This window comes from Eretmochelys imbricata, chromosome 2 (assembly GCF_965152235.1).
Source record: "Eretmochelys imbricata isolate rEreImb1 chromosome 2, rEreImb1.hap1, whole genome shotgun sequence".
Classification (NCBI taxonomy): Eukaryota; Metazoa; Chordata; order Testudines; family Cheloniidae; genus Eretmochelys; species Eretmochelys imbricata.
The window spans coordinates 181,869,881-181,897,683 of NC_135573.1; the positions used below are offsets into that span (position 1 = coordinate 181,869,881).

The 27,803-nt window shown below is 42.0% G+C and overlaps 1 protein-coding gene across 14 annotated transcripts in view; it reads right to left on the reverse strand.

The window, feature by feature from the left end:
- BBS9 (Bardet-Biedl syndrome 9) overlaps window positions 1-27,803 on the reverse strand; it is a 432,422-nt gene that overhangs the window by 336,344 nt on the left and 68,275 nt on the right. For 12 of the 14 annotated variants that reach the window (XM_077811045.1, XM_077811042.1, XM_077811050.1 and 9 more), the window contains 4 exons: window positions 24,559-24,740; window positions 14,459-14,538; window positions 11,912-11,938; window positions 9,168-9,221 (listed from right to left, as the gene is read on the reverse strand). In XM_077811045.1, the coding sequence (XP_077667171.1) occupies window positions 9,168-9,221; window positions 11,912-11,938; window positions 14,459-14,538; window positions 24,559-24,740 (343 nt within the window). The remainder of the gene's footprint in view (window positions 1-9,167; window positions 9,222-11,911; window positions 11,939-14,458; window positions 14,539-24,558; window positions 24,741-27,803) is intronic. The other 2 variants (XM_077811043.1, XM_077811041.1) reach the window with 1 other exon arrangement.

A 27,803-nucleotide genomic window follows, 5' to 3' on the forward strand; every position in this document is an offset into this window, starting at 1 on the left:
GGGCAAAAAACATTGTCGCGGGTGGTTCTGGGTATATGTTGTCAGGCCCCCATTCCCTCCCTTCCTCCATGAAAGCAACGGCAGTCGATCCTTCTGCGCCTTTTTTCATGGGTTACCCGTGGAGACGCCATACTACGGCAAATATGGAGCCCACTCAGCTCACCGTCACCATATGTCTCCTGAGTGCTGTCAAATGTGGGACTGCATTGCTACACAGCAGCAGCTCATTGCCTTGTGGCAGCCGACAGTGCAGTACATCTGGTAGCTGTCTTTGTCGCCTCCTGGGTGCTCTGGCAGTGGGGGCTCCTGGGCAGACATGGGTGCTCCTGGCAGATCTCGGTGAGGTCTGCCGGGGGCGTCTGGGCGGACATGGGTGCTCCTGGCGGACCTCGGTAAAGTCTGTCAGGGGCACCTGCACATAAATGGGAGTGACTCAGGTCATGCTCTTCTTTAAGTTTTGTCTAATAGAGTCCTGCCTGGAATATTGGCAGAGGGATAGCTCTCCCAGCCAGCAGCACAGTCTACTGCCAGCCTACCCCTCCCTCCCTCCGTGAAAGCAACAAGCAACAATCGTTTTGTGCCTTTTTCCGTGGAGGCACCATATTGCTGTCAGCATCGTCATCCATCCGCTGCTTCTGCTGCCACTCTGCTCTCCTGCTCACGCCATACCACAGCAAGCATGGAGTCCGCTCAGATCACCGCAGCAGTTGTGACCACGCTAAACACCACACGCATTATCATGCGGTATATACAGAACCAGAACCAGCAAAAGCAGGTGAGGAGGCGACAGCAGCGCGGTGAGGAGAGTGATGAGGACATGGACACAGTCTTCTCTCAAAGTATGGGCCCCGGCAATTTGGCCATCCTGGTGGCAGTGGGGCAGGCTCATGCCGTGGAACGCCGATTCTGGGCCTGGGAAACAAGCACAGACTGGTGGGACTGCATAGTGTTGTGGATCTTACTTTCATATGCGTAAGGGCACTTTCATGGAACTTTGTGACTTGCTTTCCCCTGCCCTGAAGCACCAGAATATCAAGATGAGAGCAGCCCTCACAGTTCACAAGCGAGTGGTGATAGCCCTCTGGAAGCTTGCAACGCCAGACAGCTATCGGTCAGTCGGGAATCAATTTGGAGTGGGCAGATATACTGTGGGGCTGCTGTGATGCAAGTAGCCAACGCGATCATTGAGCTGCTGCTATCAAGGGTAGTGATTCTGGGAAATGTGCAATGGGATTCCCTAACTGTGGTGGGGCGATAGACAGAACGCATATCCCTATCTTGGGACCAGACCACCAAGGCAGCCAGTACATAAACCGAAAGGGGTACTTTTCAATAGTGCTGCAAGCACTGGTGGATCACAAGGGACGTTTCACCAGCATAAACATGGGATGGCCACGAAAGGTACATGACACTCACTTCTTTAGGAACTCTGGTCTGTGGGAACTGCTGCAACAAGGGACTTACTTTCCAGACCAGAAAATACAGGCCACCCTCATTTCACATACCAAGCACCCGTAGGGTTGGCCCTTTAAAATGGGTTGGCCATTTAAAGGGAGGGGCTGCGGTTTTCGGATTAACGCGCAGCACAAACCCAACTAACTCCGCCCCCCCGCCCACACACACACCCAATTCTTTGGGATGATCACTTTACCCCTCCCCACACCGCATGACTAACAGTGGGGGTGATTTCTGTTCAGCCACAGGCAAACAGCCCAGCAGGAACGGCCACCTCTGAATGTCCCCTTAATAAAAATTCCCCTATTTCAACCAGATGACCATGAATGATATCACTCTCCTGAGGATAACACAGAGAGATAAAGAATGGATGTTGCTTGAATGCCAGTAAACACCAGGACCATATGCTGCCATGCTTTGTTATGCAATGATTCCAGACTACCACAGCAGGCCAGCAGCATGTAAAGTGTCCTACCACGGAGGACGGAATAAGGCTGCCCTCCCCAGAAACCTCTTGCAAAGGCTTCAGGAGTACATCCAGGAGAACTTTATGGAGATGTCCCTGGAGGATTTCTGCTCCATCCCCAGACACGTTAACAGATGTTTTCAGTAGCTGTACTGGCTGCGAATGCATCCCAAGTCTTCAGGGCAAATCAATCATTCAACACGCTTGCTTTTAAACCGTGTATTATATTTACAAAGGTACACTCACCAGAGGTCCCTTCTCCGCCTTCTGGTGGGTTGGGAGGGTACTAGATCCAGGGTGAGAAACAGTTCCTGGCTGTCAGGAAAAACAGTTTCTAGGCTTGCTTGCTGTGCTTCAACCTCCTCCTCATCTTCCTCGTCCCCAAAATCCGCATCCCTGTTGCATGCAAGTCCATTGATGGAGTCCACGCACAGGGCTGGGGTAGTTGTAGGGGCACCCCCTAGAATGGCATGCAGCTCATCATAGAAGCAGCATGTCTGGGGCTCTGACCTGGAGCGGCCGTTTGCCTCTCTGTTTTTTTGGTAAGCTTGCCTGAGCTCCTTAAGTTTCACACAGCACTGCTGCGGGTCCCTGTTATAGCCTCTGTCCTTCGTGCCCTTGGAAATTTTTTCAACTCTTTTGGCATTTCGTCTTTTCGAACAGAGTTCAGATAGCACAGATTCATCTCCCCATACAGCAATCAGATCCAGTACCTCCCATTCGGTCCATGCTGGAGCTCTTTTGCGATTGTGGTACTGCATGGTCACCTCTGTTGAAGAGCTCTGCATGGTCACCTGTGCTGATCAGCTCACCATGCTGACCAAACAGGAAATGAAATTCAAAAGTTTGCGGGGCTTTTCCTGTCTACCTGGCCAGCGCATCTGAGTTGAGAGTGCTGTCCAGAGCAGTCACAATGGAGCACTCTGGGATAGCTCCCGGAGGCAGATACCGTTGAATTGCATTCACACTACCCCAAATTCGACCCAGCGAGGTCGATTTCAGCGCTAATCCACTCGTTGGGGAGGAGTACAGAAACCAGTTTTAAGAACCCTTAAAGTCAGAAAAAATGGCTTCGTAGTGTGGACGGGTGCAGGGCTAAACTGATCTAACACTGCTAAATCCGACCCAAACTCGTAGCGTAGACCAGGACTAGAACAAGGTGGGTGAGGTAATATCTTTCAGTTGATCAACTTCTGTTGGTGACAGAGACAAGCATCCAAGCTATACAGAGCTCTTCTTCATGTTTTGGTTGAGATCCTCTCCTGTGCTGCTAAGGTACAGCCAGAATTCACAACCCCACAGGAGAGGAATGGGGACTAAGATATTTTAGATAAGCTATTACCAGCAGGAGAGTGGGGTGGGAGGAGGTATTTTTTCATGCTTTGTGTGTATAAAAAGATCTTCTACACTTTCCACAGTATTCATCCAATGAAGTGAGCTGTAGCTCACGAAAGCTTATGCTCAAATAAATTTGTTAGTCTCTAAGGTGCCACAAGTACTCCTTTTCTTTTTGCGAATACAGACTAACACGGCTGTTACTCTGAAACCTAAGATATTTTAAACTACCTTTGCGCTTTCCTGATCCTGGGCAGCTACGGGGGCTGGAGAGGGCACTGGCGTAAATTTAGACAGCTCTGTCTAAATTATAGCAACCTCTGAGGGCTATCCAATGGGCTGAAACTCTGACAAGAATCCCTGAAGCACTATATGATGTTGCCTTGCATTTGAGGTCTTGCCCACCGAGGGCCGTCCTTACCCATACGCAAAGTACGCAGCTGCGTAGGGCATCTGATGCCCTGCACAGCTGCGTGCTGCTCCAGCTCTTCCTGTCCTGCCTCTTTCCACCCCTGCTCTGCCCCAGACCCACCCCCACTCCTGAGGAGTGTAGCAGGGCTGGGCCTGCACTCACTGGCAGCAGGAAGTGCAGTGACCCAGCCCCAGTCAGGCCCCCGGTGAGTGCTGGGGGGTGGTCCCCCTCTGCCCTCCAAGCCACCCCCACACGGAGGCCTTGGGCCCCACACACACATCCCGCGGAGGGCCCCAGAATTGCTAGGGATGGCCCTGTGCCCACCTCAAGTCCAGTCACTCCTCCATCACATATTGCAAAGGGGTCTTTTGGAGGCAGTCACTTTCCATGGTGCCTGTGTTACAGATCAGGGCAATGGCACCTGTATTCCCCCTCAATGGTCCAGCAATGGCATCCACTCTAAGACTTCCAGCTTCCCAACCATTTTCTTTCTTGTGCGAAGACCCACATCTCACTCCCTTCTGACCACAGTACTTCCAACCTGCACAGTTACCTGCCATCAATGCTTTATTACGAGCAGAGAACCAAGCAGCCAAAGCACACCTGCTTTCTTTCTCTTCAGAGACTGATAGCAGCATGATTGTCAACTGTTACAAATGCCACACCGTCTATACAAGCCTATTTTATTCTTAAGGTAAAAAAGGACTGCAGAGAAAACATATTAAAAACAATAAAAGATGTTTACATCTACATGCATGCTAATAAGCCTACCAAAGTTCACCCCAATCCTAACATAGATTCTGACAGGAGCAGTCTTTCAAATCCCCACCCAAGGGGATTCCTGTGGTTGCAAGTTTATCACAGCTTCAGCTCAGAATAAGAACCCAGTTTCATGGGACCTCAAAAGGTCCAGTCCTTCCAACCCTATGTTAAAAATTGGGGCTCTCTGGGCATCAGTGGTCCTGTCCGTTTGCTGGATAAGGAAGAAGGCCCTGAGACAGTTTAAAACTAGGCTATTTATCCAAAACTCCTTTCTGTGTCTGTTGGTCCCTGGAGAATCCAGTTTGAACTAGTAGATATACACCTCTCCAGGGGGGTGGCTTCAAAGGGCTGATAATGGTGGAAGTACATTAGCATTCCTCTCCTTCTAGAAAAGAGACATACAATTCCATAACAACACAAAACAGCAGCATTTTTAATACAGTGGACCAAAAAGGTATGAACCCTAATTCAGTAAGATCTAATTTAATTCAGTAAAGTTTATCTTAATTCCATAAGATTTGTCCAGGACACTACAGGATATTGTCAGTCTGTCAGCCTGCACCTTGGGAATCTTTTCCCAGCTGAAGCCTTTAGGGCTCTTTTTATGCTTCTCTGGCCTTTTTGGTGGCATAAAGGGCAACGGTGAGGATTTTGCCCATTACCTATTTTTACAAGCATCTATTTTACAAGTCTTTTCTGCTGGGCCAGTGGCTTTTTGAAGAATTAAATACAATCCTTATTTAGAACTCTAGTAGAAAAAATATGTCCACAAACTTGTTCGGTAATTGTTGTAACAGAACCCAAGGAGAAATTTAATTTTGAAAATTGTGCATAAACTTGTCAAACACAATCAGGAGGTTATCTTGTTTGAATTAATCTGACATGTTTTGTTATGTACAAATGTAATGTGTGAATAGTTTTTATGTTCTCTTACAGCGATAAGAGCCAAAGTTGATAACTTTGTAAATCATAAAATTATGAAATTCCATTAATTAAGAAGGGCTTTTCCATCACCTATATTTATTTTGAATGAAGAGCTTCTACTTAAAAATCAGTAAAGTAGGATGTAGGGACATCAGTGTGTTTATATGATTGGTAGTAACTATTAATTGTCCTGTAAGAAAATTTGATACATTCTAATTGATCTAAAGTTACTCCTGGGAATTTTTATTGCAACATCTTGTGTAATATAGATTGATTTACAGCATCAAATAAAACTTAAATGAAATTTATAAATCTACCCACCAAGTAGAGTCTATAAATACATCTTGTGACAAAGCTCTGTCCTTGTCTCCATGGGTCCCGCGTTTCCTGGAGGATTTCGCTAGCCTCAGAGGCTCACTGTGACCCTCCACGTAACTTTTTCTCTCTAGAGACAAGGGTCACAGTCTACTGAGCCACTTTTATCATAAGCCAGTGAGGGAGGTGAGGAGAAGCTATTCTCCCTTGCACAGTCTCTCTTGTCTCCCAGTCTCAGTGATTAATTGGGGGGGGGGGGAAAGAGGGGGAACCTGGGCCCACCCTCTATTCTGGGATCCAGCCCAGGGACACTAATAGTATCAGCTGTGGTAGCTGACCTTTTAGAAACCTGAGACGTACAATTCCCTGGGCTACTTCCCCACAGCAGCCCCAACTTCCTCAAGCTCCACTTCACCCTTACCTCAGGGCCTCTTTCCTTGTACTTGATATGGTGTGTACTGCTCAGTCTCTCCAACAGCACAACTTCCTCTCACAGCTCCTGACATCCGCCCCCACCTGACTAACTGGGAGGCTTTTAACTAGTTTCAACCAGCCCGATTGGCTTCAGGTGTCCCAATCAACCTAGCCTTCTGGAAAGTTCTTAATTGACCTGGAGCAGCTGCCGTTTAACTTATCCTGATACCAGGGATTTGTTTAGCCTGGAGCTAACATATCTATCTCCCACTACTTTTCTATAGCCATCTGACCTGTCCCGTCACAATCTGTAAATCTGTACTGATTTCCAACGGTGTTCGGCTTTTCCAGATTAAGTTATATTATGTGCATGGATGTTCTGATTAGATGAAGAGGAACAAGAAAAGTTATCTGCACTCCCAGTAACAAAACAGTCCTCCTCTACCCTTTCCCAAAAAGTTTACTATTAGCTATGATGGCATGCTGTCTTCGTCTAAGTTCCAACATAAGGGTGCATTTATGCACCAGTGTAAACTCAGCTGGAACCCAGCCATCCTGACGTGGTTCTCTAAGGCTAATAAAACATCCAAATGTTCACTAAGGCCCAAATCCAAAGCCCAGGTCAGAGGGAGTTTTCCGCTGACTTCAATAGACTTTGGAAAGGCCCTAGGCCATGGCTCCCCGCCCCAAAATATAGAGTAGATTGATTATTGCTCAGAAAAAAAATGCTTGAGGGATTTCTACCCTTAAATTACTGTATCTAATATTTTAGTCCTGCAGTTTTAAAGGTGGAAAAACATCTTTTATCTCACCTAGGACTGCCATCTATCCCTCGTTTTATAGAATTATCCTTTTTTCAAGTCTCTCATATTTGGTGCCACACAGAAATATTAATATAGATCCCAATTCAGCAAAATATATAGCTATACAATTTACCGTGAGCATGAGTCTTGTATCCCTATTCACCAAAGCACTTAAGCACATGCTTAAATTCCAGGTCCTGAAATGTTTGGCTGAATAAATACAGGATTACTCACATTCTTAAGAGCTTTGCTGAATCAGAACGGATTGACTTGATCAGTATGGCTATTTCCTTATTTTAATATATGCTTATCTTTTTTCATAATGTGTCCAGTATTAGCCAAGCTTCTCTACTGCATAAATTAAATTTTAAAAGTTATGCTAACCCAACATTAATATTATAACAGTTAATGTCAGAAAAAGTCCAAAAATGCAGAAGTTAAGGGTCTAGAGTTAATATTAAACTTATCCACAGCATACAAACAATATCCTGTTAGGCTACACATTTGGCCAGAGAAACAAGAACAGAAAACATTACTCATGAGCAACATGGTAACCTAGGAACCTTATCTTCTGTGCTTCCACACTTTTTCTGATTTTGCTGTTCCAAAGAGCTTGTCTACATTACAGAAGTTCCCTATTACTATCCGTAGCTGTAAGCAACGGCAACTGGTGCTAAACATAGTTTGTCCTTGTCTACACCAGCAGCCAAACTATTCAGCGCTATTTTAGCTGCGCCAATTGCCAGCAACAACTGTTTATTATTTGCAGTTGAGACAAATACTGCAACAACAACCTTTTTCATGTAATTTTGTGGGGTGGGATGGTTTGCTTATTTAAAAAAAAAAAAAGAGGAATTGCTTGTGGTTAACAATGTTAGAATTTAAATAGCCCCAATTAGACTTTGATGTGCACACTTCAGTGTACATGACTAGAAGTGGAGAGGGGCCAGTTCTACCACTAATACCGGTGCTTGGCTGGAGATAGTTTTCTAACAGTTTACATTGCAATGATTGTGGGTAAAATCTTGGTCATGCTGAAGTCAATGGCAAAGCCCCCAATGGAGGAGGAGGTGGGAAAAATAGAAAATTTATTTAAGTGAAAGTTCAGAAGTTACAGATTATTCCAGCAGAAATTACTGAGACCATAAAATTTGTGGCAACGGTGGTTTTTTTCATCATACATGGTTTTCTCCTCTTGCTGTTAAGACAGTTTTGTTGCAAATTTTATTGCCTGTGTTTTGAATGAGATGTTTAAAATCTCCCTTATGTAGACTCAGATCCTGCTAACCCTTCCTCAGAGTACCTTACTCTACAAAAGTCATCTACTTATGGTGTAAGGTGCTACTTAGAGTAAGATATCAGAATCCAGCCTATGATTTGGTCTCATCAGTCCCTGTGCTTCTCAGTCTGGAGAGAGAAAGAATGGGCAGAAATACAAAAAAGCAAGGCCTTCGTTTTGCTCTGCTAAAAATCTTAGAAGTTACTGTGGCATGTTCAGAAGCTAAATTACCATCAATTTGATTTAATGCTCAGAAGAAACGTATTGCGTGCACACACAAATCTTTTCTTCAAAACTAAGCACAAACATTAATCTTCACTGAGGACTATGACCACGTTCTTTCAAATTAAAACCTCTCATATTTTTGCTGTAGCTATAAGTAAATGCATGAATAAAAAGTTTACAAATAGGACAAATTCATTTATTTTTACTCTTTCATAACTAAAAAGACATTAGAAGAGATTTTGCTCAAACTTCCTAAAAAAAATTCACCTGTTGAACTGAAATGTTTTCTCTGTGCAAAGGTGAATATTTCTAAAAATTTCTGAGCAAACACACACAGGGTTCCAACAGAATGTAGTTAAGGATCTAAAACTCTGAGTACACCGTCAGGCACCCACTATGAAAAACTCCCAAAACTACTTCTTTCAACTCCATAGTCTTTACATATCTTTTATCTGACTTTTCCTTAAAAACAAATTAACACAGAAGATATATATATAACTTGCTGATCAAGCTACAATTTTGGCAGGAAGTTAGAAAAAAGTTCCCTTCCCACACCAAAAAAGGAGATAAAATTGTAAATATTATATATATATATATATATATATATATATATATATATATATATATATATATATATATATATATATATATATATATATGGCATTCAAGCTCTATTCCCATTTCCATGACATAAGTAAAAGGGACAACAAATGTGAAAGGTTTGCGGAGATTTGTTGCTACTGTTTTAAGTGTTACAGTTTGAGCAAAGCACAATACCTTTACTGTGACTGAAGGAACTGCCTCTGCTCTCACCTCACTGTCAATGGCTTGCTGTGAAGAAAAAGATGAAAACGGAGCAAATGCAGTATCACACATGAATGAGTGAACACAATGAATGCAGTATTACCCTTCCACCACCAACTAGCTAAATAGTGAGTTAACTGTAAAGAACTTATCACTCTGATGACAGATTGAAATACACAAAATAGATTTCTGTGCCCCTTCGTTAGAAAAGACAAAATTCCTGTTTAAAACTGCCCACAAAAAGGATAAGCAACGACCATGAATATTTTGTATATAAAAAGCTAATACATTTTTATATATGTATTTGAATATTTGGTACTGTTTTGTCTGGCATGGTTCCTTCCACTGAGAGTTTATTCAAACTGTGGAAACTCCTTGTGTTATTCTGTAAGGAAAGACGACTTCCAATCTGCCTACATATAGTATATATACACCACACCATAGCACATAATGCATAATCACCACACACTATCTTATAATCAAAATAAAATAGCATACTGTATATGTCCTGAATTTCAGAGAGAAAGAGAGAGAGAGGCTTTTTTATTGGTGTTTCTTATTTCTATTTCAATAAACAACCAAAAATTAGCTTGACCCTACAGTGCAATATTGTGCGTGCACGCACACACACACACACACACACAAAAGAATCCTTACAAAACTTAACCATACTGAAAGGTGATTATACCAATATATACTGCAGGAGATTATACCTTCATATGGCAAAAGGTTAAGTAAAACCATGCTTTCTGCCAGCATAAACAAGATACACTGTCTGCTACTTCCCTAACCCATGCATTGGGATTCACTAGCAGTGTCCACAGTGCACGTGCAGAATTCAAAAATCAATGGGGCTTCCTCTGGATGTAAGGATCCAAAAGGTGCTGGATTTCGATATGTTTCCTTTTTTCCTTCCCATGTAGTTCCTTACTGAATTTTCACTCTTTATGACCCACAATGAGAACCACCATGAAACTCTTTTCCTCACATGAAACTAAGACATACAACTGCCTCCAAGACCATGCTCAATATCACAGCTCTCTTTGCAGGAGAAGGTTGAAGCAGATCAGTTTGCATTCACAAGGTTAAGTGCATCAGTACAACAACAGGACAGTTTTCTATTGACCTAAGGAATCCCAAATCTGCAAGGTTATTATCACAACTAGACAAGACCAAACTGCCAGATCTCTGTCCTCTTTTTTGCACGAAGTCTTTCCTATGGACAACTGCTAAGACAAAGAAACGGAACATACATTGCTTAGCATATATTAATAATCTATTAAAACATTTTTGATAAGGAATATGACAGTTATACTTCTAATTATAAATATTAAAAATGCAGTTCCATTTATATTTTTCAAATAGCAAGTAATCCCAGTAAACACAGTTTTGCAGAAATACATAGCCAGAAATGACTAGTTAACAGCTGTTTTGGCACAGCATTGTACATGTAACAATTAACAAGTTGGGGGGACTGGTCCTGCTTTGAGCAGGGGTTGGACTAGATGACCTCCTGAGGTCCCTTCCAACTATGATATTCTATGATTCTATGTTCTGAGAGGTTTATATATTAAATTTTAGTGGAAAAAATAAAATTGGACATAAGAGATTTCAGTAGGCTGGAACACTACAACAGTACAAGATGACTGATTCACTTCTGTATATGTTAAACTGCACTGTAGCATCACAGAAGTTAGAATGGCAAAAGTCCATCAGGCCATCTTGCCAATCTCGCTGCCAAAGCAGGATCACTCCCTACAGGGTATCTGTGAATGCTTTGTGTAGTATAGTTTCAAATGATCCATGTAATGGGACTTCTACTATTTCTCTTCAGATCATTAAGTTTCTCTTCAGACTACTAACATACTGTAACAGAGCTCACCACTAGGAAATTATTCCAGAAACTCATCTTAAAATATTCCTTTGCTCAGTTTCATCCAATTTCTAAGGGCTAAGATAGAGAAACACAGTTATTTTAATTAAAACTATTAATCAAAGTGCAATGTATTGACATCTTTGCATCAAATACAATAAGATCTCTGTCAGTTACACAAGTTAACACACATTAATATGTCATACATCTGAGGTGGTTTTAACTATATTTTAGGGGCTTATACGCTATATAAGATAGATTGTATAAAAGAAACTGGAATGCTTGCCAAGCTGAAAAGTGGATCTGTTTTCCCCTCTCTCTCTCTCTCTCTCTCTCAATTATAGAAAATAAGTGAATAGTTATATTTGGCAACATTCTTCAATGCCTCATTCATATCTGTGGGAATGCAGATAAAAGTTACCAGTACTATTTTATTCAATAAGGATCCATATACATTAGTGCAGACCCTGCGTAATCAATCCCTCTACAGCCAAAAAGGCTTGTTGACACATGCACATATTCTATTTCTTCACATAAATACCGTTCCTCAAAGCCTATCCATGAGTTTTACCATCTGTAATTCAGCATAAAAAAGTATCAATTCAAGCAAACCTACAACAAGAATGCAACCCAAAGTAACCAGTGCATAGTGAACACAAGCAACTTGAAATGCTATTGAAATTGGTATTACAAAGACAGCCTTTCAAAATTGTACATGCCCTCTTGTCTGGGGCAAATCATATTTATTCATTCACTTTTCTTTTTCGACTTATAAAAAGAAAAATATCTTTAGTTTCTTGCAATGTCATCATCACAGTAAAAGGGAAGCAAGTAGATTTTGCACCTGGACTGATGAATTCTCATGAAAAGACTGTAAAGACAGAAATGGCAGAAAAGAACTTGATAGCAAAACCACTTCACATATTTGTTAACTACAAACTAACAAAAAAATTACTAAGATGTTGGCCGTCATGTTGTATACCTTCAGCTGTCAATCTATTATAAACGTGGTCTAGGACAGGTTTCCTATCTGGTTTATTCTTAAATGGGTGGAGACACGTATCTTATTCTGCAGCTGGACGTAGCAGTTTGTCATAGATGTCCAAGTGTGATATAAATTAGATTTAAAGCCTGCAGTCATCTGAGGTCACATTTGGTACTCTACTCTTCTGGGGGATGGGTAAACTAGTAGTTTACTAGTTGTGCAGCAGCATGATAATTTTCCTGCTGTACCTAATGTTCAACACAGGGGAGGTGTTCAGCTATTGCACCTACCAACACTCCACAGTCCCAAGGGGACATCATCTTCCAGCTAAGGTGAGTAGTCAGCTGCCAAGTGTTCACAGTGACATCGCCAACATATTCTAGCCAGGGTAATATACTGTTAGTTTTTAAAAGAGCACCAGCATGTACCCAACCATGCATTTACACATGCATCCTATCTAGACTTACTCCTGATATCCTTTCCTGGCTGGTAGCATCATGGGAACAGAAGGCACCAGAGAAATATCCCTGCTTCCTCTTCCAGTGTTGGGATTTGAAAAGGCAGATTTGTAATAACTTTGGAATGTATGTGGATTTCCAAGCCCCTCACCACACCTTCTAGATCTGGATTGGTCTGTTATACAAGAAGGTCCACATATTGCTTCACAGATATTTAGACTAAGTCTATGGAGGTTACTGATTAATTTGTGAGTTTTATAAAGCTTCTCATGGGGTCTGCAAATTCCCATCTGTAAATGAGGAAGACTTGGAGTTATTCTGGTAGGACTAGTGTTTCCTACCCAGGAAAGTGCATAGTTGCATGGCCTGATGACTTTTTTTGTGTGTGGAAGTGTGAGAACCTGTGGCTTCCACTGAAGTCAGTGGGAGCTGCAGGTACTCAACCTGTGTGAAAAGTAGGCCATTAATATAAAAGGTCATTTGGGGCTTTCATGTTTATTTCCTCTCAATAACCCCCATATCAAATGTTCTTAGTTTATAAGTAAAACTGACTAAAATTTGCATCCTTCTAGCTAATGCATTATCACCAGCAATAAAGATTCTGCAGATCCAATTCTGCCCTAAGTTGCATCTGTGTAGCCTCACAGTCTTCCCATTCTGCCGTCATTTACATCTGTGAACAATGGAGCTCATTGAAGATCATGGTGTAATAGAGAAAAGAATTTGGCAACTGAAATTTGGGTAGGTCTACTCTAGCCGCCAGACAGCGATCAATATATTGGGGTTTGATTTATCGCATCTAGTCTAGACATGATAAATCTGTCCCAAGCGCTCTCCCGTCAACTCCGGAACTCCAGTGCTGCAAGAGTCGCAAGCGGAGTCGACGGGCGAGCGGCAGCAGTCGACTCACCAGCATGAAGATGCCGCGGTAAGTCGATCTAGGTACATCAACTTCAGCTACGCTATTCTCGTAGCTGAAGTTGTGTACCTTACATCGATTCCCCCCAGCAGTGTAGACCAGGGCTTAGTTAATTCTGTAGATGTTGTGGAAGCCAGATTAGGATCCAGCTCTCTCTCCCCCCTAGCTGTGCTGTTCTTGCAGCACTAATCGCAGTAATAAAAAGATGTGATAGCTACTGACCAGACTAAATTCATACAGAACTCAGATTTATTCAATAGGGCATTATCTTTTTATATTTTGTAGTCACTTGTCATAGTAGAACCACATTTTGAAGTACAAGACTATGGTCCCTGCACTAGCTTTACAGGTTTAGTTTTGGTCATGTGATACAAATGAAAGGTAAAATTAGATGCCAAACTGCTCCCTTGTTGGTTTCTCTGCAACTGTATTAAACTACTCCTGGTAGTCTTTGTACAACACAAACCAAGTGGGTCATAAAGTGACTCTGGTTATGATCTATTTAGTTTCTTAACATAGGACAAAATACAAGTTTTTATAACATTCTGTCAAGAGTTGCAAATAGGTTAATATTACCATTTTATATAGTTTGCAACATTGTTTATTTTTCCAAATATTAGTAAGCAGTTGAAACCACTTGGCTACAACAATTAACACATTCCTTTCTCAGTTTTCCTATTTGTAAACTAGGAGCAACACTTACCCATCTATCTCATATGGGGGATTGTGAGGATGAATATCTGTACAGTGCTAGGAATAGCTAAATCACTAACTATTATTATTATTATTGTAATATTACCAATTTATTTTTAATGCCCGAGCCTAAGGTAATTTCCTTGTCTGTATTTGTATTACTGGGCATTCCCCAAATATCTGAGCTAAAGTCATACAAATCATTCTACGGGTCAAATTCTCTTCTCATTCATAATTGCAATAACGTAAGACCACTAACATAAATGGCTGCTTCAGAGATGTAACAGAGCAGAAAAACTGGTTTTGTAAGACTTTCCTATTTATAAATTTACTTACAGAGTCTACATCCAAGTCAGGTGAAACTTCTGCAGTGATTCTCAAATCATCATAATCTTTTTCAGATTTGGGCAAAATATCTGCAAGAAGAAAAGAAAATACAATGAACCTTACTTTAATAGATTGTGTGCAGTTATATTCCTAAAAGCAATTTCTACAGTGAATGGCACAAACCTTGCACAAAATGCACTTTTGTTTTTTAATTAAATGTTCCCAAAGCAGAACCTACAGCAAAAAGCTCATCAGCAAAAAATGTGGACTTCAGAGGCATCCCAAGTGCACTTCTTCCCAAACAAGTAGAGATCTATAAAGGTGACATGTTTGAAGTCCACAAGACTACCCTGACAGTACTGCTCAGAGAGCTGGATGTTCAAGTTCACTAATAATAATGCTCACAGTTCACTGGAAAATATTCTGTTATTTTGGGGTAAGAGAAAAAAAGTCTGTAAAAAAAAAATGCATTCATGGATTGTCTGAATATACCACCAAGCAAACCTTCCAGCTTTCTAGGATTCATACCAGTATCTATTTATTTAATCTTGGATCTCTTTACTAGATTGCCTTATTTCCTGGTTCACAGATGCCAAAGGATTTAGATACATCTCATAACAGATATTTCAACAACCACCTAACTCTAACCCTCAAGGATTATAAAAAGACATTAAAGGCTTAAAATATTTGTTTCAATCACATACATTGCTAATATATCTGTGATGGGTTGGACCCCCCTTCTGGGATGCCACCTGATGTACTGGAATTTCACTGAGCCCACACGATCTACTAGCCTGGGTTCCCTCTCTCTGTTTTGCTGAATTAGGCTCTCCGACCTCCAGCAGCAAGCACACACACACCAGCTGTAGAATCACAGAGTCTGCAAACAGCTCTCTATGAGAAGACTCAGCTAGGAAATCATCCAGCACTCAAGTTCAGCTCCCCTTGGAAAGTACACCCAAAATAAAGTGGTCTTACACTCTAGAGAAATCTATATAACATAAGTTCATAAATTTGCCCCCCCCCCCCAATGTGGAGGAAGATATGCACAACTTCTTCCCCTCCTCCCCCAGTTAGAAATTGCACAAACTGGGTTTAATAATAAACAAAACCAAGTTTATTAACTATAAAGGGCAGATTTTAAGTGATTACAAGGGATAGCAAACAGAATAAAGCAGATTACCAAGCAAATAAAACAAAACATGCATTCTAAGCTTAAGATCTTAAAGAGACTGGTTTCAAGAAATAATTTATCACCCTAAATGTTGTTTTAGGCAAGTTGCAGAGTTTCTGTAGCTTAGAATTCCAGTTATTTCTCTTTACAGACGAGACTCCTGCCTTGGCCTGGACTCAGCCCTTGCCTTTCCCACCGCTCCGTTCCTTTGTCTCTTCAGGTACTTTCAGCAATCTTTCTTCTTGGGCAGGAAGGCAATGGACAAGAGTCCTGTTTGCCTTATTCCCCTGTCTTACATAAGATTTACGTAAGGCGGGAATCTTTTGTTTCCCAGTCTTGACCTCCCACTCCTCCTTTCGGTAGAAAATTACTACAAGTCCAAAATGATATTAGTACCAGGTGACAGGACCACCTAACCTGGTAGTGTCACAGCTACATGCCAGGACACCTCTCAGGAATGAGAAAGATTAATATCTTCACAGTCTTCTTGTTTCTTCCTAATTGCTCATCAAGGCTCATTGCCTGTTGTCTGGGGTGTGTTTCCCAAATACACACCCAGTTGTAATTGTTACATAGTCGATATTCCTAACTTTACATACAGAAATGATACACGCAAACACATTGGATAATCACATTCAGTAAATTATAACCTTTCTAATGATACCTTACAGGACCCATCTTGCATAAAATATATCTCAGTTATGCTATATCCATATCATAATCATATTTCCATAAAGAATATGGGGTGTAACAACATGATATCTGACCAATGAAATACTGGAAAAAAGCAAAGAAGTTGTACAAGAAAGAAGATAAAGCAGTGAAAAGTGATGCAGGGAAAGATAAATGAAGAGAGGTTGAAGACCTAGTCGTTGAATCTGAAGCAGCTGCTATGATGGGAAGTCACAGAGCCATTTACAAAGCAACTATAACCCAATGAGGAAACTTCAGAATAGGAAACGGGCCAATAAAAAGGAAAGATGAAATAATGCTAACAACTGAGACAGAACTGAAAAGTAGATGGACAGAGCATTTCAAAGAAATCCCCAATAGATCCAGCCCCATTTTAGCACCAGACTTCAATGAAACATGCAAACCTGAGCACGTTCACATGAACTTTAGTCAAGTAAAGGTGTCAGGAGTACAGGCCACAATCAAGAAGCTGAAAAGCAACAAAGAGACGAGCAATGATCAAATCAGAGCAGAGACGCTAAAAGCATTTGATACCACCATCATAATGAAATTGACAAGCTGTGGAATGAAGTCTTGGAAAAAAAGAGACCTCCTTCTGACCAGTTGAAACATGGAATCATTGTCAGAATATCAAAAAGGGTGATTTTACTGAACAACAACTGGAGAGGAGTCACATTACCCTTCGTTGTAGGAAAAGCCTGTGACACTACACAGATTGACACAGGCAATGGATGCAAAGGAGAAAAATAGGCTGCATTCAGTCCTACAGGACCCCACCTAACGTCGTCAACATCATCACGGTCATGTACAGAAATGCCAAGTGCCCTGTAAGGGTGAACAACCAGATAACAAACTAGTTCAACATGGACACTGGTGTGAAACAGTGCTGCCTATGATCACTGCTGTTGTGTGGGATTGCCACAGACTGGGTAATGAAGAAGTGTACAGCATTAACAACATAAAAACTGGTATAAGGTGGTAAGATGGCAAATGTCTAGAAGACAGACTTTGCTGACAATATTGTGGTGCTGAGTGACACCCTCAAAACGTTACAAGTAAAGACAGACAACCTGGTAAAAACAGGCCACACGGTTCAAAATTCGTTATGCTAAAACAAACATCCTTGAAAGACAAATATCAAGCAGTACGAGAAGGTTACTCACCTCGGGCAGTAACTGAGGTTCTTCAAGATGTGTGTCCTTGTAAGTGCTCCACATCAGGTGTTGGTGCATCCTGGCGCCATTGATCGGAAATTTATGCTAGTAGTGTCTGCATGGCTCGCGCATGCGCAGTAGGCATCTCACAGTGCCATTGGTGCCGCATCTAGCATGCACGTGACTTGAGACCTCCAGTTCTTCTCTACCACAGAGTCCAAACTGCGAACTCCGAGGTAGAGGGGAGGACAGCAGGTAGTAGAGCACCCACAGGGACATACATCTCGAAGAACCTCTATTACTGCACAAGGTGAGTAACCTTCTCTTCAAGCGCTGTCTCTGTAGGTGCTCCCCTTCAGCTGACTGTAGAGCAGTGCCCTCAGAAGGCAGGAGGGACTTCGGGTTCATTTGAGTCATAGAGGTAAGTACGGTTAGGCCAACTATTGAGTCAGCTCTGGAGTCTTCAGTGACTGCATATTTCTCAGTGAATGTGTAGACAGAGGCCCAAATAGCCGCCCTACAAATCTCTAATATTGGAACATTGTTGAAGAACACTATCGAGGTAGAAATAATTGTGTTGAATGCGCGTGGAGGAGATCCATTTAGACAATCTCAGAGTGGATATTATGTAGCCTTTCAAACATTCGGTAACAAAAAGTCTAGGAGATTTCCGGAAAGCTTTGGTCCTTTCCAGGTAAAATGCAATGCTCACTTGATGTCCAATATGTGCAAAATGGTCTCTGGTGGAGTCTCATGAGGCTTGGGATAGAACATAGGAAGATGGATTGGTTATGGAAGGATTATGTCACCTTCAGTAAAAATTTTGGGTGTGGGCGTAACGTGACCTTGTCTTTGAAAGAATATTATGTAAGGAGGATCAGACATGAGCACCCTGATCTCACTCACCCATTTGGCGGAAGTAATGGTGACCAGAAAGGCCACTTACATGGATAAAGGCAGCAGGGTACAGGTGGCTAAGGGTTCAAATGGTGGTCTGGTGAGGTATTTGAACACCAGATTGAAAATGTTCCCTCTAAGTTTTCCCACCCATGTGCAGAATGAATTTTGTTATGTGCACCAATAAGGAGGTGGTGTGTGACACATCAACTCAATATTGGTGCACATAACAAAATTCATGTGTTGGGGGTTGGGCCAAGGGGTTCAGAGTGTGGGAGGGGGCTCAGGGCTGGGTGCAGGGGGACAGGGCTCCGGGCATCGAGATGTGCCCCTATGAAGACCAGACAGGGACTAGAGTGGATTTTCATTCGTTTATCAATAGTCCTAGATCCCTGAATAGCATGATCATCATCCAGACCAAATCCAGTGCTTCTTGTTGAGTTGGACCTTTGAGAAGGCAATCGTCCAGGTAAGGGAAAATCATTATTCCCTGTTTGCAGATATGCCACTACCACCACTAGGGTTTCGGAGGAAACTCTTGGTGCGGTGGATAGGCCGAAAGGTAGTACTCTGTACTGAAAGAATTGATGTCCTACCGTGAAACGCAGGAATTTTCTGTTATCTGGGTGTATAGTAATATGAAAATAAGCATCTTGGAGGTCAAGAGCTGGAAACCAGTTCCCCTTTTGCAGCGCTGGAAGTATCATGCCCAGTGTCACCATTTTGAAATTTTGAGTGCATATGAACTTGACTTTCCTGAGATCCAAGACAGGTCTCCATCCCCCATTCTTCTTCTGGGTCAAGAAGTAGTGGGAGTAGAACCTCTTCCCCATGTATTGCGAAGGTATTCATTCCACAGCACCTAGTTGTAGAAGATGGTTGACTTCTTGTCGTAACAGGAGCTCGTGAGAAGGGTCCCTGAAGAGGGATGGGGTAGGTGGTCGGGAGGTAAAAGGGATGGTATATCCCGATCGTATGATCTCTTAACACCCATTGGTCCATGGTTATTGATGCCCAGATGTGGTAGAATGGGCGAAGGCGGTATCAAAAACATGGGGATGGATCGGGTGAAAGCACTGCCTGGTGAGGGAGGTCATCCAGACCCTTGACCAAAACTTCAAAATTCTGGCTTGAGTGAAGCCAACTGAGAAGTAGACATTTGAGCTTGAGGTGCTCTCCATCACTGCGACCATTGGCGATGTCTTTGGTACTCATATTGTTGCTGTTGTTGTTGTCAGTTAGTTTCTGTCAGCACCGGTGGGGTCACTCTCGTCAGTGCTGACATTTGTGCCATCATATGTAGCATTGATTTAGTGGGCGCCATCGGTGCTGACTTGGTTTTCTCAGCCAGTGCCAACTGCAATATCAGTGCCAGGAGCGGACGCATGATGCCTGAGGAGACACTCGGCACCAGGTCCCTTATGGGTGAATTTGGTGCTGTGCAGGAAGCATGTTGCCATCTATGGCACAACACAGTCTCCTTTGTTCGGGACTTGGCAGAGCCAGGACCATCATAGGTGCTCACCAAACCATGTGTCTGCATCGGGGGTAGCAACCTGGCAGGAGACCGCCTATTTTTCCATGATGCTCTCTGCGGAGAGGTCTGTGCGCTCTTCCTCAGTATGTTAGAGGAAGGCGTGTCTCCTGGGAGAAGAGCCCAGAAAGGAGGTCCACTTGTCTGGCTCTGATTGGAGAGATTTCTTCATCAGTATCATTTTCAAGGAGAGATCTTGGTCACGCCAGGCTCTCGCATTCAGATTACCACAGTGGGTGCATTTTTGCAGGATACGCGTCTCCCCAAGACATCAGACACACAAAGAGTATCCATCCGAAACCGGCATTACTTCACAGCAAGAGCCGCAACACTTAAAGCCTGGGGAGTCAGGCACCTCTGACGGTTAACTGACCCCGGAGTGGGGACTTTTTTTTCCCTTAAAACTATCACCAACACTAACTATAATTTGTAAAAGATTAACTAATTATTTACACTTCTATCTTTTTTAAAGGTTTGGTGAGAGTAACGAACATGGTCCTTGAGCTCCGTCTTTAGCTGAGAAGGAATTGGAGGATTCAAGTCATGCACGCACTACGCACGGCACCAGAGCACTGCGAGACACCTACTGCACATGCGCGACCCAGGTGGACACTGCTACCATAAATCTCTGATAGACGGCGCCAGGACGCACCAACACTTGAAGTGGAGCACCCACAGGGACAGCACTCTAAGAAGATCACATTAGAAGGCTAACATATCAAGAAAGTAGAATAGTTCAGCACCATATTGGCCAATGGAGATCTCAGAAAGGAAGTGACATCAAGACACCCACTGCATTTTCTAAACTTAATAGTATACAGGAATCAAAGATCTATAACATCAGAACAAAAGAGAATTTTCAATTCAAACATTATCTCAGTGCTAACATGTGGCTGCAAAAGCTGGAGATCTACCAAAACATAAGACAGAAAACTAGACACATTCAAAAATAAGTGCCTAGGAAAGATTCTGGGCATTGGTTGGAAAGACTATTACCAGTGGAGAGAGATCCATGAAATCACCAACCATAAGTTCATTTCCACCAGACTCAGCAGGAAGCATTGAATGTATTTGGGGCATGTACTCCAGATCCCAAAACACCGACTCGCAAATGAAGCTGTCAAGTGGACACCAACTGATGTGAGAACGCCCAAGAGAAACCTTAAGAAGAACTTTTAGCAGGGAGGGCAAAATAGTCTAATCACAACACCACAGAGCAGATGGAAGCAGCAGCAAATGACAGAGAGGAATGCAACAGACTAGTTTCTGCCCTGTGTGCCTATTTTCACAAAAGGGATGTAGTAATAAATAATATGTACAGTATGAAATTATAAGCAGATTAACATGCATAGTATGATTTAAGAGTTAAAAGAAGGCATTTTAAGTTGCAGCATCTTTAAAATGGTGAGGAGACAGCCCCAATTTTTTAAAAAGTAATTTTAACTCCTGTCATAAATATAAAGGGAAGGGTAAACACCTTTAAATCCCTCCTGGCCGGAGGAGGAACCCTTTCACCTGTAAAGGGTTAAGAAGCTAAGATAACCTCGCTGGCACCTGACCAAAATGACCAATGAGGAGGCAAGATACTTTCAAAGCTGGGGCAGGGGAGGGAGGGAAACAAATGTTCTCTCTGTCTGTGTGATGCTTTTGCCGGGACCAGAGCAGGAATGCAGGTCAGAACTCCTGGAAAGAGTTAGTAAGCAATCTAGTTAGATATGCGTTAGATTGTTTTGTTGAAATGGCTGGTAAATAAGCTGTGCTGAATGGGATGTATATTCCTGTTTTTGTGTCTTTTTGTAACTTAAGGTTTAGCCTAGAGGGATTCTCTACGTTTTGAATCAGATTACCCGGTAAGGTATTTACCATCCTGATTTTACAGAGGTGATTCTTTTACTTTTTCTTTAATTAAGATTGCTTTTTTCATTGTTCTTAAGATCCAAGGGTTTGGGTCTGTGTTCACCAATGCAAATTGGTGAGGATTTTTATCAAGCCTTCCCCAGGAAAGGGGGTGTAGTGCTTGGGGGGATATTTTTTTGGGGTGGAAGACGTTTCCAAGTGGGCACTTCCCCTGTTCTTTGTGTAACGCATTGGTGGTGGCAGCGTTTAACCTAAGCTGGTAAGAATAAGCTTAGGGGGTCTTTCATGCAGGTCCCCACATCTGTACCCTAGAGTTCAGGGTGGGGAGGGAACCTTGACAACTCCTAACTCTTCAAAGTATTTACTTGTATCTTCTTCAGAATTACTTTTATTCCCTTATAGTAAGTCTATTTTAAAAAATAGGTTGCATACCTTCCTAAAAAACAAAAAATGAAACCCTCACATAACAGGAAAAAAATTAATATAACCTTAATTATGGGGTATCTATCAATACTTCCATAATCCTGTAAAAACTCTAACATCTAGAGTGCATAAATGTTTCAAATGTACTACAAATTAAATGTAGTTACCTGATCCACTTAATTGACAACATAGCCTAGAGAAAAAGATTTTGGTGAAGAAAGGAGTGTCAATTCAAATTTTCATGCTCATTTTTTAGAGCCAATGGGAGATGTCACATTCAAGTCCTTTCGTTATCTAGGCGGGGAAAAGACAGCACTTAAGAAGTTTCCCAACTCTCTTCTACAAGTAGAACTCAAGTATGCCCTATAGTGACCACTTGTATCGATAAGAGGACAGTTTATTCACTATGCCTATTCAATTCTTTTTGCTAAGATTTCTAAAAACATTCTTCTTAGTGCCCATTATGATGGTGAGAATTTTATCATATGGTCATCTCTACATCAGGAACTAGACTGAGATCACAAATCCATCTCACACAGATTATTAAATAGCTGTCAGATAGTACCAACTTTTGGTCACTATCAGCTGGGCTAAATTCAATTGGTGGCTAAGATGTGAAAGGCTCTATTCTCAATCATCTGAACCATCCAGAAAGCTCTCACAAAACGTAACAGTTAAAGTAATAAAGAACACAAGACCATTGCTCGCACATGAAACCACAAGACAGAAAAGTTAATGGTTCACTTTAGTTTAAAGGTTATGTATACAGTATGAATGACTGCCTATGTTCCAGAATCTTTGGTACTCAACTATCCCTGATTAACAGTTAAGAGTTTTTTCAAAGATATGAGAAAAAAACTAAATGTAACCCACAACATGCAAAAACTAAAAGGCATTTATATACCTCCCCAAGTGAAAGATTTCTGTTGTAACAGGGATTTTCTGAGAAGCTTTACATGCAATTAAAACGAGATCAAAACCTCACTAACATTTCTCCAGGAGACATGATTTGAACCTGAAGGTTCACACCTTGCAGTATGCTCAGCGTGCTGCCAGTCTGGGCTTCCATCAGCTGCCTGCGCTGCCGGTCTGGGATCCCAGCCGCCGGCCCCACTCATCCCGCTGCCAGCCTGGATGGACAGAACCCTGGGCTGACAGCAAGCTCAGCAGGGCCGGCAGCCGGGACCCCGGCTGACAGTGGTCGGCGGACAGAACCCTAGACCGGCAATGCAGGCAGCAGACGGAACCCCAGACCCGCAGCATGCTGAGCTGCTCAGCCCACTGCCAGCCGGGGTCCCGGCCGCCGGCCCCGCTCAGCCCGCTGCTGGCCCAGGGCTCCGTCCATCCAGGCCGGCAGCCGGGACCCTGGCTGGCAGCAGAGTGCCACTAAAAATCAGCTCGCATGCCACCTTTGGCATGCATGCCGCAGGTTGCCGACTCCTGATCTATAACTTGCAGAAGCAACCTCATGAATCCAGTAATGTGCAGGTACCAGGGTTTCATTTCTGACTTTCCTTAATAGGAACGATTTTCTTCAGTGTATTTTTAAGAATTCATTTACCTGACCCTGGCAGGCACTGAAACGTATTTAAAATACTGTCTTTCATAATTTTAGCTGAGACTATTTTTTCATAATTCCCAGTAAAATTGTACGCTTGTGATTCTCCAGGCAAGATAATTGAGTAATTTAAAAACTCAGCTACTAAAAATGTAACCTTGGATGGAACTGTTTCCAAATGCTGTGCCATAAGTTACACTACATTTGGTCAAGTAATTAGGTGTGCATGTAAATTCCACAGTTTGAAATGATCGCTTCTTTAGTGCAGTGCAACACATTTGTAACTCCTTTGCCATATTCAAGTATTTCCGATTTTGAAAGAGGTAACAGAAATGTGACTTTAACACAACTCATTCTTTGTTAATTTCACAACATTCTAGAAACCATGTTTAATAAAAAACAGAAAACTGGCAACACTTTTGTTCTTTCTGAAGCCTGAGAAGTGCACTAGACTATATTTGTGAAATTACTGAATTTTTCTTGCCTTTTTATAGGAGACTATACCCCACTGTCAGTTTTTTCTTTGAAGCACAGCACTAATAAGCTTGCTCTGAGATCTGACATAGGCCTACCGCAGGGTCCAACAGGCATGATGAAAACAAATACCTTATGTGTCCAAGAGCCACAGAGTATGGTTTTGTTTGCACATTTGTAATTAAGAGACAGTGAAATGCTTTGACCTGAATACATTTAATATTACATTTTCTGTGCACTGTTAAGTATGGTCAAAGTAGAACAATGACAAAAGTATGGAAAATTGCCATATAAAAGTTAGGTGGTTGTGGTGGTACAGTACAACTATATGAAGAACGGATGTACCTTGTGTTTTTGTGGACTCCTTGATGATTTTCTGAAGCTCTTTCATTTCTCTGTCAAGTTCTTCATAGTTTATTTCCCTAGATTCAACCTTAGGAGCCTGGAACAGAGAAGGATCGGTACCAAGGTAGGAACACTGCAGGTGCCCACTGTCACTCAGAGTAACTATAACACCTTTCAAATCTCTGCACAAAGAGAGACAAAAGCTCATTAAAAAATTGAGAGGAATCACACAATCAATTATAAAACTCTGATACTGTTTCTAACAGTCTGCCGCTATAATGATATTTTAAACAAATCTTTCTTTAAGATCATTTGACCAAACAAGAAACAAACACTTGTTACATTCACATTAATAATAAAAACAATCATGTTTATTATGACACTGTCCAGGGACCAAGCAAGAATGCTGCCACTGTTTTAGGCACTGTACATACATAGAATATGATAAAGTCCCTGACCTAAAGAGTTTACAAACTAAATACAGGGTAGTGGAAAAGGACAGAACAAACAGAGTAAATAATAGATGGTTGCAAACATCATGTTTGTTTTGGATTTGTCTTATTTAAATCCATTCAGTGATATTAGGTTAGGAGGAGGATTAGTTAAATGAAACGCCTAAGGAAAGGGAGGAATGAGACAGGTTGGCGCAAACAGCCAATCAGTGGAGAGACTGTTCAGAGTGCCAGTCTCTGGCAAGATACTATCTGCAGTTTCTTTCCCAAATATCAATTGGCTGTTTGGAGGGAAATGCGCCATACTGGTCTTAGCGCCCCCCGGGAGGTCTCGCTTGCACTGTTCTGGGTCCAGTGGATACTGGGGGCGGGTGGCCCTGGGTGGGCTCCATTTTACCCCCTCCACACTCCCAGAGCAGCAATACCTACTTGAACTGCTTTCTTCAACTAGTATACCAAATATTTTGTTCCATCTAATCATGTACCATACATATAAAACATCTTTGAAAAGTATTTAATAAGTCACTGGTAATTAAAGGAAAGCTGTCACCCATTCTGCTTAACTTGAAATTTGTTATAGGTAGGAAGAGGATTTTCTCAACATGTACTAAATAAACAGTAAAGCAATCCTGTTAATGTAAGGCAGTAATAAACTGGTTTCCATTCTACTTTTAAATTCTATATGTGAAACCAACTTTAAGGTTTAGTATTTTTAAAAATCATGATAAGTCACCACAGTCTTGGCCTGCAATATATTCTTATTCAAGTCTTAGGCCTCTCCAAAATAGACGTTGACATTGCTGTCAAATATGGTGATTTTCTGGTGTAGAGACTAGGATGAAACTACCAAAACTTCAGGTAGTTTCTAGATTCAAAGCTTCACTTAGATGATCAAGGCTAATGTACCATACCACTATACTACCTAGGCCTGCCTAGAAGATTTCATTATAACAAGTTCATGCTGTAATATTACTTTTAAGAAATGACTGAAATACTGTAAATCATGTACAGTAACTCCTCACTTAACGTTGTCGTTATGTTCCTGAAAAATGCGACTTTAAGCGAAATGATTTTAACCAAATCCAATTTCCCCATAAGAATTAATGTAAATGGGGGAAGGGGTTAGGCTCCAGGGAAATTTTTTTTTGCCAGACAAAAGGCATTATATATATTTTAAACATGCAATTTAATACAGGTATTAAACAGGCTGGCAGCCCCCCCCCCCATCAGCTCCCCTGCATCTGCCCCCCCCACAGCGCCTCCTGCCTGCGGACCCCGTGGATCAGCACCTTCCCCGTTCCCCCCGCCTCCTGCCCGTGGCAATCAGCTGTCTTGCAGCGTTCAGGAGGCTTGTGGGAGGAGTGAGGATGCGGCGCGCAGCCTCCCCCTCCGTCCCCTGCCTCCTGCCTGCAGCAATCAGCTGGTTTGCAGCATTCAGGAGGCAGGGCAGGGCAGGGAGGGAAGAGGCTGCGCACCACGTCCTCGCTCCTCCCCCCAGCCTCCTGAATGCCGCAAGACAGCTGATTGCCATGGGCAGGAGGCGGGGGGAACAGGGGGAAGGTGCTGATCTGCAGGGTCCGCCAGCAGGCGGGAGGTGCTGGGGGGGGGGCGCGTAAGGGGGCTGCCAGCCGTGGACAAAGCAGGCGGCCAAATGACATTATAGGGGAGCACTGCACAACTTTAAATGAGCATGTTCTGTAATGGAGCAGGGACGTAAGATCGAAACAACGTTAAGCGAGAGTTAAGTGGGGAGTTACTGTATTTGACAGCCATTTGAGAGCCTACCATAATATACCTTCCATTAAAAAATTCTGGGTTTATAAAAATAGTAACTCAAAAATAATGGTATTTCTCTGACGATTGGGCATTTGCATACACTACAAAGTTCAAGCTTACACATTTTGTTTAACCTTTGGGGGTTTTTTCAGGGGGGGAAGCAGGTTGTGGGTAAGGAAAAGGGTTATTCAAGTGTAAAATACTAAGGACTAGTACTTAAGTGTGACTAGGTCTACAGTACTAAATGGTCTGAATCAACTTCATTATTATCAATGAAGCTAAGTCAATATAAACAGCTGAGGACCTGGGATAATATGTTCAAAAGTAGCCTCTGAAACTGTAGCTCTCCTAGGTACATTTATGTTTGGCAATCATATATTTTATTGACATCTAATTTATGAGCCAAACCAAAGTTGAACACACAAATCAGTCATTTACACACTTAAGTAGACTGTTGCCTTTGCAAATGCAATTTGCCCTCACATAGCCAAATTTTGGTATACCCAGATATTTATACACAAAAAATCGTGAGCACAATTTTAGCAGCTCACTTAAAAACCTTTTGAATATCTGAACCTTAAAAATAAAACTATGCCCATTTCGGCCAACTGCTCTTTCAGTCATTAAGTCCTTTAAAGCTGCTACGGCTCAGAAATGAATGAGTTGTTTTAAGAAAGCAGCATAACAAGCAATATTTTTCCTTTGCTTCGGCTAGCTTTTTGAAACGACTTTATGCTCCTGCTGGGTCCTAAAATCTATGGTGTTTCATATTTATTTAAAATGAAATATCTACAATTATATGAAAGCCTTCTTAACGATTTTTCTCTTGTTAATTCTTTCTGTGCATTTGTGGGTACATTAATATGACAAGAGGGATGTAGCTAATGAGTTGTAGCAAGTGAATTATGATGTATTAATTTTTCTGTTGGAATGTTAGTCATCCAATCAGATTGCTTTATTTTCTCAGGCTTTTAAAATATTGTTTAAAGATGTATTTAATAGTTTTATAGCAGTTTC